This window comes from Lampris incognitus, chromosome 13, assembly GCF_029633865.1.
Source record: "Lampris incognitus isolate fLamInc1 chromosome 13, fLamInc1.hap2, whole genome shotgun sequence".
NCBI lineage: Eukaryota > Metazoa > Chordata > Actinopteri > Lampriformes > Lampridae > Lampris > Lampris incognitus.
Window position 1 is genome coordinate 8,977,417 of NC_079223.1, and position 11,491 is coordinate 8,988,907.

The following is an 11,491-nucleotide window of genomic DNA, read 5'->3' on the forward strand; positions in this document are numbered from 1 at the left end:
TAATGTGTCAACAGAAAACAAAATCACCACTTAGCAGGATCTGCACGGATCCATGAATTTCCCCTATCCTGTCTCAACCAGAAATGTTGGACAGAGATGACTCGGGGAAGACTGAGCTGGATATGGTCCAGGTGTGTTAAAAAAATCCAAAACCTGAACGTCATGATATCGCTCCCATCTTTATACTCCCATATGGGCCCCATCCATCAGTCATTCGGAACAAATTTGTTCTTACACACCCATGGCATGTTTGTTAGCTCTCAAGATGGTCTGACAGTCAGAAGATAGGCCTGATGGTTATTTGTAGTTCCTTCCCCCCAACATTTACTGTCTACCTCTTGCAACGAGCCATCACCCAGGCTTGCAAAGCCTTCAGTGAGTCCAGGGGCTAGTCAGTACCCAGGTTCAGGAACGAAATGTTCCGTGGGCGTATAGGGACGAACCGATTGATGAGCGAGGCCCAACGTGCAACTTCAAGGTGCGTTGGTCTCCGTGTGAGGCGGTTTTGCCTGGCACTCGAGAAGCTGCAGCGGCAACGCAAACACAGATTGTGCGTTATGTGGCCATCTTGTTTTTCCTTTTGAATTTTTTGGGCCATGGGGTCAGTCAGCGATTATTATCCTTACAGAAAAACTACCCCCCCTTTATTTATTTATCTAGTTTTAATGTCCTTTTGTTAAATTATCTGTAAACCATATACTAGGTACAGCTGAAAGATGGAAAAAAAACAGCAGGCAAAATTGTGAGTCTGGTTGTGTAGGTTGTTGAAATTGAAATAAAAACTAAGTTTAAAAAACAAAACAAAACAGGAAAAACTAATCGTGGTAGAGGCTAACTGTTGACACACTTGTTGATTTTGCTCTGTCCAGCCAGTTTGATTTGATTCGGATGTTTCGGTGCTAAAATAAACAAACAAATAAATAAATGAATAAATAAGCATGATCCATGGACTGTTCACTTTTCGTTTTATCGCGAGAAACAAAGAAAGACTTCTTCTGTACCCCTCCCCCCCCCCAGAGCATAAGAATACATTTGCAAAAACAAAGATTAAATCGATGAGGATTGATAAACAAATATCGTCCCCCCAACACACACACACGCACGCGCACGCACGCACGCACCTGTTTGTCGTGGCGTTGCACCTGCAGCAAGCACCGTGCCTACAAAAGGGTGGAGACAGGCAGGTTCAGCTCATCCTACCCGCGCCTCGGTGGTGTAGACACACACACACGCACACAGACACACACACAAACACGTCCTGCGGTGGCTTTGCTGCAAGCGGACCCGTTCAGCAGACATGCCCGGCATCGCCTCCAAGCTGCAGCGCGACAGGGAGAGAGCGCGCGGCGCCGGCAGCAACGCGCGCGCGGCGAAGCACCTGAACCAGGACTTCGAGGCTCTGCGGCGGAGCTGCGTGGAGTGCGGGCGGCTGTTCGAGGACGAGTGCTTTGGGCCGCTGCCCTCCTCGCTGGGCTACGACGAGCTGGGCCCGGGTTCGTACAAAGTCCGCGGGATCAGCTGGAAGAGACCCACCGTGAGTTAAGACGCAGTCTGTCGGCAGGGCGAACCGGGTTTTTATGGGGTGTACTTTAAAGCGTTGGTAGCCGTGCTGGGTCGGTGTCCCTGGTCCCCCCCCCTACCCCCCCCACCCCCATAGGCCCGGCGGGCCTATGGGGGTGGGGGGGGTAGGGGGGTGGTCAGCTCTCCGTGTCATGACGCCGCGACGCACGTGTTGGGGGAGCGGGTCCTGACCCGCGCGGGGCCTCGAGGCTCGTTGCCCCCTCCTCTTGAGCTGTGCCCACAGGCTGGGCCCCCTTCCGCCGTCCCCCTGGCCGCGTTAGTCTGTATGAACCTGTTTTCCACCCGGCAGACTTGCCATGCGGTGCGTAAAGTCGTCCTTAGCGTCCTAATGTGTGAGACGGGGGTCGCTGGGTGGGTAACGGACCCGCCTGCCGCGTTCATGTGCTCGGTGTGGGACGGGAGGACACCGAGGATGGAGTTGTGAGATGTTTTACACAAGTCTCTGTTTTTGTTTCCAGGAACTGTGCTCCAATCCCAAGTTTATAATCGAAGATGCCACCAGGACCGATATATGCCAAGGAGCACTTGGTAAGACCTACCCCTCCACCCCCCAATATATATATATATATATATATATATATATATATATATATATATATACGTGTGTATATGTATATATGTATATATATACGTGTATATATGTGTATGTATATATGTGTGTGTGTGTGTATATATATGTGTGTGTATATATATATATGTGTGTGTATATATATGTATATATATGTGTGTGTGTATATATACGTGTATACACTACCGTTCAAAAGTTTGGGATCACCCAAACAATTTTGTGTTTTCCATGAAAAGTCACACTTATTCACCACCCTATGTTGTGAAATGAATAGAAAATAGAGTCAAGACATTGACAAGGTTAGAAATAATGATTTGTATTTGAAATAAGATTTTTTTACATCAAACTTTGCTTTCGTCAAAGAATCCTCCATTTGCAGCAATTACAGCATTGCAGACCTTTGGCATTCTAGCTGTTAATTTGTTGAGGTAATCTGGAGAAATTGCACCCCACGCTTCCAGAAGCAGCTCCCACAAGTTGGATTGGTCGGATGGGCACTTCTTTGAGCAGATTGAGTTTCTGGAGCATCACATTTGTGGGGTCAATTAAACGCTCAAAATGGCCAGAAAAAGAGAACTTTCATCTGAAACTCGACAGTCTATTCTTGTTCTTAGAAATGAAGGCTATTCCATGCGAGAAATTGCTAAGAAATTGAAGATTTCCTACACCGGTGTGTACTACTCCCTTCAGAGGACAGCACAAACAGGCTCTAACAGGTACTATTTAATGAAGATGCCAGTTGGGGACCTGTGAGGCGTCTGTTTCTCAAACTAGAGACTCTAATGTACTTATCTTCTTGCTCAGTTGTGCAACGCGGCCTCCCACTTCTTTTTCTACTCTGGTTAGAGCCTGTTTGTGCTGTCCTCTGAAGGGAGTAGTACACACCGGTGTAGGAAATCTTCAATTTCTTAGCAATTTCTCGCATGGAATAGCCTTCATTTCTAAGAACAAGAATAGACTGTCGAGTTTCAGATGAAAGTTCTCTTTTTCTGGCCATTTTGAGCGTTTAATTGACCCCACAAATGTGATGCTCCAGAAACTTAATCTGCTCAAAGAAGTGCCCATCCAACCAATCCAACTTGTGGGAGCTGCTTCTGGAAGCGTGGGGTGCAATTTCTCCAGATTACCTCAACAAATTAACAGCTAGAATGCCAAAGGTCTGCAATGCTGTAATTGCTGCAAATGGAGGATTCTTTGACGAAAGCAAAGTTTGATGTAAAAAAAATCTTATTTCAAATACAAATCATTATTTCTAACCTTGTCAATGTCTTGACTCTATTTTCTATTCATTTCACAACATATGGTGGTGAATAAGTGTGACTTTTCATGGAAAACACAAAATTGTTTGGGTGATCCCAAACTTTTGAACGGTAGTGTATATATATAGTGTCTGCTGTTAGTTTATCACATTACAAAATGCATTTTAATTCTGAGACGCATGCACAACCCGTCTGGGGACTTATCACGGCCAAGGTATTTGTATTACTTTGCATGCCGCTCGCAGCCTATCGCAGGCTGCGGATTTGAATAGGGCGACAAGCGGATATAGTTTTGGAGAATGTGGTGCCGCCCCCCCCCCCCCCCCCCGTGTTGCCTCTCCTGCCTTTGAAACTGTTGCGGTCCATCTTCCAGTCTTCTTGCTGGTGTTTCCATAACGTGGCGTTGCTTGAGTCGCTTCGTAAGGCCTTCTCATTTGGAGCTCAACTGTCCCCGAGCGCTGACGGCAGGGTGGCTGTAACACAACCCTCCCTTATGTACACGGTCCCCTTTTGTCCTACACACTTTCGTGTCAACGCCCTGTCAGGTAGACTTACAATGCACGCGGATGACAACAATGCCGCCGGTCTGCGGGAGACACCTACCGCATCCCCATCGAGACAGTGTGACTACAGTTGAGACGCACGTGAACAAGAAACACGCCTCATCATTTTTGAACGAGTCATAACAATGCCGTCTAACATGTGAAAACTTGCTTATGTGTGTGTGATAATTTGGGACAGGATTTCCTCTAATGCAGCTAACCTATGTTCAGGTGACTGCTGGCTCCTGGCAGCCATCGCCTCCTTGACCCTTAACAAGCAGGTGCTGTCACGTGTGGTCCCCCACGGCCAAAGCTTTGACCAGCAGTACGCTGGCATCTTTCATTTCGAGGTACTTCGCACATAAGGTGCACTATAAAATACTGGCTACTATTGCAATACTAGCTACCATACCTCTGCATAAGCTGTACTCGCAGTTGCTTCATTTTCATGGGGTGGGGTGGAGGTGTATGTGGTTGGGGTCGGGGGTGGTGAAATAAAGCAGGTTTGTTGGGCTAGCTGTGTTTTCTGTGCTCCTCAGTTCTGGCAGTTTGGCGAGTGGGTGGATGTGGTGGTCGATGACCGGCTGCCCACCAGAGACGGGGAGCTGCTGTTCGTTCACTCGGCTGAAGGCTCCGAGTTCTGGAGCGCCCTGCTGGAAAAGGCCTACGCTAAGTACGACTTAAAGGAAGAACTCGTAAGGAGTCGACCCGAGCGACGGATGGTGGAATCTTTTAAACCCATTCGATAGTCGGCATTATGTGATTCGCCCGATGGCATCCAGTAAAAGAGCTGTTTTGGGTACTAACATGCACCATCTAGGCTAAAATCAGGCCAAATTTGGTTGAAAAGCGAAAAGTCTAATGGATGCCCAAATATATTAGCTGGAGCGCTAAATAGCCACTACTAAAACAAAAGTATTCTGGCATAATATATGAGCCTATGATGTCTGTCTTGGACTGTGAACGTTGTTTGGGCAATTCATAATTGTGTATTCATTAACGGTTTGTTCTGAAGTTGGACTACATTGAGCAAGATATATTCTGAACTAGATGAGAGCTAATTTGTAGCCGCCATGGTGACATCCGGTCTAGAGCTCAGTGGGATCCCATCCTGTCTATCTGTCCTGTCTGTCTGTCTGTCATCGATCTACCAACCAACACGTTTTCTTTCCAGGCTGAACGGGTGCTACGAGGCCCTGTCAGGAGGATCCACAACAGAGGGGTTTGAGGATTTCACTGGGGGCATCGCTGAAAGGCATGACCTGCAAAAGGAAGGGCCGCACCTTTTCAAGATCATCAAGAAGGCCCTGGACAGAGGTTCCCTCCTAGGGTGCTCCATCAATGTGGGTTCACATCTTTTGCTTGAATTTCATGTATACTTCTGAAGGTCCCTCATGGCAGTAGTGTCGGGCGGTAGTGACCCTACAAGCTGTCTTCTCCTTCCCAGATCACCAGCTCTGCAGACTCCGAGGCGGTCACATCTCGTAAGCTGGTGAAGGGCCATGCCTACTCGGTGACCGGAGCAGAGCGGGTAAGGAAGGATGTCTGTCTTCTCAACCAGAGCAAAAAGACAACACTATAGAGACACAAGGGGCCATCCAAGAAGTTGCAGTGTCTCTTTTTATGCGGAATCCCGTTTACAGTCTTATTCCTTCTTATAGTTGGCTGACTGTGGCGCCGGGTTGTTATGTAAAAGCTGACGTGGTTAACATGACAACAGGCTCAAAACACTTTGACAAGAGAAACATTTAGCTAAGGCTACAAGTATGTCGTGAAGATAAAATATGTCCGTGTGCACCCTGCTTGAATGTCAGTCTTCTTTCTTCCTCATCGTCCTCTTCTTCGTCTTTTCTTCTTTGTCTAGGCTGAATACAGAGGGGACACGGTGCAGCTGATAAGGATTAGAAACCCATGGGGGCAGGTTGAATGGAACGGAGCCTGGAGTGATAAGTGAGTATCGCGGAGAACTCTCGATCGATAGGCCGAGTCGACTCTCTTTCTGGTAGCGATCCAATCTCCGTAATGCGGTATGAGGTTATCGGGATTCGCAGCGCCCCGTCAGACTGTTGTCGGGGTGAAACGGTAACCGCGCCGTGCTAATCCCGTCATTCGATTCGCACCATGTGCTGTGTCACTCAGCTACTTTTCCACATTAATAGGTATTGCGTATGTGATGGATTTGGGGGCGGGATTTGTGTATGGTGTCAAAACAAAAATAAATGCTGCCGAGGGTGAGCTGCTTCACGGAGGAGGGCACAGCCTTGAACTGCGTACTACCAAGTGTGCCTCTTCTCAAGCCCTCATTATGCCTTGCACAATGAGGGCTTTGAGTTTGAGAATTCACTGCAGTACAAAAGTGTTTTAGTGGGAGCAACAGGTATTCAGGCCACTTCTGTCAACGCCCTTCCAGAACACTGTCAAACATACATTGAGACACAAAAGCCTAGGAGAACAGCTGTTATGTCCTGTTAAGAGAGGATTGTGGAGACTTTTAGGTTGGTTTTCGAGCTCCTCTTTGTGCCCAAGGTGAAGGCGTGACACATCGTTGGGCTGTGTGTCGTCTACGTCCAGGTTATCTACCACAATGCCAAAGTGACATGGAAGCCTGAGTCGTCTAAAAGCTTTTGCTACAGACTTTTAGATATTTTTTTTTCTCCCCAATTGTACCCGTCCAATTACCCCACTCTTCCGAGCCGCCCCGGTCGCTGCTCCACCCCCTCTGCCGATCCAGGGAGGGCTGCAGACTACCACATGCCGCCTCCGATACGTGTGGAGTCGCCAGTCGCTTCTTTTCACCTGACAGTGAGGAGTTTCACCAGGGGGACGTAGCGCGTGGGAGGATCACGCTGTTCCCCCCTCCCCCCCCCGAACAGGCGCCCCGACCGACCAGAGGAGGCGCTAGTGCGGCGACCAGGACACACACCCACATCCGGCTTCCCACCCGCATTGTGTCCGTAGGGACGCCCGACCAAGCCGGAGGTAATACTGGGATTCGAACCGGCGATCCCCGTGTTGGTAGGCAACAGAATAGACCGCCACGCCACCCGGATTCTCCCAGACTTTTAGATCTTGACATAAAGAAAATGTTATCGATTTGGGTACAATTCTGGGTTTATCTTAGTCATTGTCTGAACTGTAAATGTGTTTACATTTTTGTTTAGTTCCTCTGAGTGGCGCTATGTGAGTAGTGAAGACCGGGCCAAGCTCACAAACCGCAGCGAAGATGGCGAGTTCTGGTAAGGATTACGTGGGTACAGAAAGCGGACGAACTGATGCGGTCTGGTAAACCTTACAGAATGTTGGATCTTCCATCACGTTGTGCGTTTCTAGGGATGTTCTCTGAAGGCCACCTGTCAGTAGAACTTGGAGCCTGCTGTTTGCTCATCGGGCCTCGTGATATTGGCCGTTCGCTTGTTAACGGCTCAGCATTACTCTCTACTTGAAACCTGCAGGCCGTGACGGCCCCAAGCTAACAAGCTAGTTTGTAATTAGGAAGATGTATTGACTTTACGTAGTATTAACGTTACGTCATCCCCAGTGCCTCACGACAGGGAGAAGCAGTTAAGTCCCGAAACGGTCAACGACACGTTCAAGGGTCAAACCCACAGTGCACAAACAGTCCCTCATTTCAACGGTCTTCCTCCTCGATAAGTTTCAATAGGGAATAGTGGCATGCTGAAGTTTTGACGTCTCAGTTTAACGTAATTATAAAAGCATTCTTCTTATACCATCTCTTTAACATCGCTTACCTTCGTTCACTCTGCTTCTTGCACAGGATGGCGTTTCCCGATTTCCTGCGCCACTACTCGCAGCTGGAGATCTGCAACCTCACACCTGACGCGCTCACTAGCGATGAGTATGAGAAATGGGCATTGACGGAGTTTGAGGACAGGTGGAGAAAGGGTTCAACGGCCGGGGGATGCAGGAACTACATAGGTATCGATCCAAACCACAAACTCTCCCTACAGCTCCGAGTCGACCGCCAGGAAATCTCATCTGAAAACACATCCCTGCGCATGACTTGGTGTGGCCACTATAGTACCTGTAAATACTTTTTTGTTTTGAGGTTTTGACACGTATCTCTTCCAAACCCAGACACATTCTGGATGAACCCCCAGTTTGTCATAAAGCTGGAAGAGGAAGACGACGACCCCGAGGACGGCGAGGAGGGCTGCACCTTCATGGTGGGCGTGATGCAGAAGAACAAGCGCCGAATGAGGAAAATGGGGCAAGACTTGGAAACCATTGGCTTTGCCATCTACGAGGTGGGGAATTCAACTCTAGCTGTGCAAGTGGCTTCAACCAAAGCAGATCATATCGTGATAATTGTGTGTACCTAAAATAATAATACATAGTATTTGAAGTAATTCTCTCACCTGACTTTTTTTTTTTTTATTTCTAGATGCCTGAGGAGGTATGTATGAGACGGGCATACGTGTGAATAGCCCCGCTGTTAAGAGGTTCATGAGTATACACACACAATAGTAGCCTTGCAAGGTCTTTTATCAGATCAGTTCCAAAACATTTGCCCCAAACTGTGATGTAGATATGCCCCCCTTGCAAAATGGGAAAAGGAAGTTGGGTAGTTTGGCCGGCCGCCCCATGATTACATTTCGTTTGTGACACCCTCCAGTTCGCTGGCAGCAGACAAGTGCATCTGAAGAAGAACTTCTTCAGGTGCAACTGTTCTGCGGCTCGCTCCGAGACCTTCATCAACATGCGAGAGGTGTGCAGCCGCTTCTGTCTCCCCCCTGGAGAATACCTCATTGTCCCCTCCACCTTCGAGCCCCACAAGAACGCAGACTTCTACGTGCGGGTGTTCTCTGAGAAGCAAGCCGATTTCCAGTAGGTTCTGGTTCTTCATAGAATAAATTAAAGTTAGGTTCTGTAGTAATAAGGTGTATTATCATCTCCTTGAATATGGTTGTATGGACTTCTGTTTCAGAGAGATTGATGACCCTGTAGACTGTCATGTCAAGCAGGTAAAAGCTTAGTCTCAAATATACCGCCCTTCAAACTGAGTCAAGTTCTGTTTGTGGAGAAGCGGTCGAACTGATTTCTATTTGGCCTTCAGATTGACGTTGATGAAGACGACATCAGTGGAAGGTTTAAGAGCCTGTTTGGTAAACTAGCAGGACAGGTAGGCTTTTTTTTTCTAGCTGTGTTTAATCATTTTCAAATACACACTACATGAATTCAGGGATGATTTTTGTACAATTTTAAAATGATTTGTTTTGTACGTTTCTTAGGATTTGGAGATTTCTGTCTTTGAACTACAGAGAATTCTGAATCGAGTGGTGTCGAGGCGTAAGAGAGAATTATTTCCCATTTCGGGCACATCTCTTTCTTATTAACGGGGGCCCGATGAGTTATCCTATGATGTCTTTTTCAGGCGAGGACATCAAGACCACTGGATTTAGTCTGCCAACGTGTCGCAACATGGTCAATCTGCTGGACGTATCCTCTCGAGCCCGCTTCCTTTTTCCCGATTGTAGTTCTTAAACGTGCGGCATTTTAAACTTTGGCCTCCTTGACATGTGCTTCATAGAAAGATGGAAGTGGCAAACTGGGACTGGTTGAGTTTAAGATCCTGTGGACGAAGATCGAAAACTTCCTGGTGCGTTCTCTTTTAGTTGGTATTGAGTCGTGACCTGTCACTCAGTGTATTGCATGTCACACGAAGCTCGCAGCCAGTATCGCCAGCTTGGTGATGTCATAGATGGCAAAGAGGGATGGGATATCTAGTTTCACACCGCACAACACTATGGGGCTGCGTGTTGAGTGTTTGTAGGACTCCAGTAATGTTTTGGGGTTGTTTTTTTTTTTTGTTGCTCTCCAACAGACTCTGTACAGAGCGAGAGATGTCGATAACAGTGGCTGCATGAGTTCTACTGAAATGCGCGTGGCGGTGGAGGAAGCAGGTGAGAAGTGGATCTGCTGAACGTTTTTATTTTTCCACTGCATCCTCTTCAACCACATCATGGTTACAGTCTACAGACCATACTATAAATGATCACATTAACGTTCTGATCAGTGGTAAAATACTTTGTCCACAGTGAATTTTATTTTATGTGTCAAGTCTGGGCGGCACGGTCGCCTCACAGCAAGAAGGTCCTGGGTTCGAGCCCCGGGGTAGTCCAACCTTGGGGGTCGCCCTGGTTCGTCCTCTGTGTGGAGTTTGCATGTTCTCCCCGTGTCTGTGTGGGTTTCTTCCGGGTGCTCCGGTTTCCTCCCACAGTCCAAGACATGTAGGTCAGGTGAACTGGCTGCACTAAATTGTGCCTAGGTGTGAATGTGTGTGTGTGTGTGTGTGTGATGGCCTGGCAGCCTGTCCAGGGTGTCTCCCTGCCTGCCGCCCAGTGACTGCTAGGATAGGCTCCAGCATCCCTGTGACCCTGAGAGCAGGAAAAGGGGCTCGGATAATGGATGGATGGATGAGTGTCAAGTCTGGGTTTCTATTTCATGGCTGGTATTTTTCCTGCTGGTGCTCCCCTCCTGTTGTTTTGCCGTGCAACATCCGTCACGCTCTCCTCTTTATTCCTTTGGCCTTTTTCTTTTCTATTTCATTTCTGCAGGATTCTCTCTGAACAATACCCTTCACCAGATAATTGTGGCCCGCTACAGTGATCCAAACCTCACCATCGACTTTGACAACTTTGTTGGCTGTTTGATCCGCTTGGAGTTATTTTTCAGTGAGTTTTGTTCCTTATGTCCAGATATTCACACTTTGTGTATGTACATAAGTGAGGATGCAGGGATCTAAAATCAACTTTCTTTTCCTATAGGCACTTTTAAGACCCTAGACAAGGATGAGTCTGGAGAAGTTGAGTTGAATATGATGGAGGTGAGGAACCATGGGTTATGGCACCTAAACATGTGTACTGATGTGATGTAGACTTGGCACTGACTTGTTGTTTTCCATCCACAGTGGTTGAATCTGACGCTGTTGTAGAGCAGCTCTGATGCGCCACACAGCTGAAGAATCTGAACAGATGCCCATCAGCTTCATACTGTACACCTTAGGCGGGCTTCATACTGGACCCTGCATGTTCTTCAGTAGCTATTAAATATGTATTGTGTGCGTTGCTTGATCAAGGGCTACTTTATGAAGTTTCTTTTTGACTTAGTTGTCATTTAAGCCATATAAAGAAGAAAATAAATATGTTTCTGGTTATTTCGATGTTCCTGGGAGAAAGATGATATCCATTTCTTTCTTTTTTCCCCTCCCCGATTTGTATCCGGCCAATTACCCCACTCTTCCGAGCCGTCCTGCTCGCTGCTCCACCCCCTCTGCTGATCCGGGGAGGGCTGCAGACTACCACATGCCTCCTCCCATACATGTGGAGTCGCCAGCCGCTTCTTTTCACCTGACAGTGAGGAGTTTCACCAGGGGGACGTAGCGCGTGGGAGGATCACACTATTCCCCCCTCGAACCGACACCCCGACCGACCAGGACACACACCCACATCCGGCTTCCCACCCGCAGACACAGTCAATTGTGTGTGTAGGGACGCCCGACCAACTGGCGATCCCCGTGCTGG

The 11,491-nt window shown here is 47.9% G+C and overlaps 1 protein-coding gene across 1 annotated transcript; it reads left to right on the forward strand.

The window, feature by feature from the left end:
- The first annotated feature begins 1,212 nt into the window (after positions 1 to 1,212).
- Positions 1,213 to 11,123, forward strand: LOC130123124 (calpain-2 catalytic subunit-like). The gene is made up of 21 exons (XM_056292249.1): positions 1,213 to 1,534; positions 2,040 to 2,109; positions 4,182 to 4,300; positions 4,490 to 4,623; positions 5,125 to 5,293; positions 5,398 to 5,481; positions 5,815 to 5,900; positions 7,112 to 7,186; positions 7,726 to 7,886; positions 8,046 to 8,215; positions 8,353 to 8,364; positions 8,584 to 8,795; positions 8,896 to 8,932; positions 9,025 to 9,090; positions 9,200 to 9,257; positions 9,343 to 9,407; positions 9,499 to 9,567; positions 9,793 to 9,871; positions 10,526 to 10,642; positions 10,736 to 10,794; positions 10,879 to 11,123. The coding sequence occupies exons 1-21, from the start codon at positions 1,298 to 1,300 to the stop codon at positions 10,900 to 10,902; spliced, it is 2,103 nt and encodes a 700-aa protein (XP_056148224.1). The 5' UTR covers positions 1,213 to 1,297; the 3' UTR covers positions 10,903 to 11,123.
- The last annotated feature ends 368 nt before the right edge of the window (positions 11,124 to 11,491 follow it).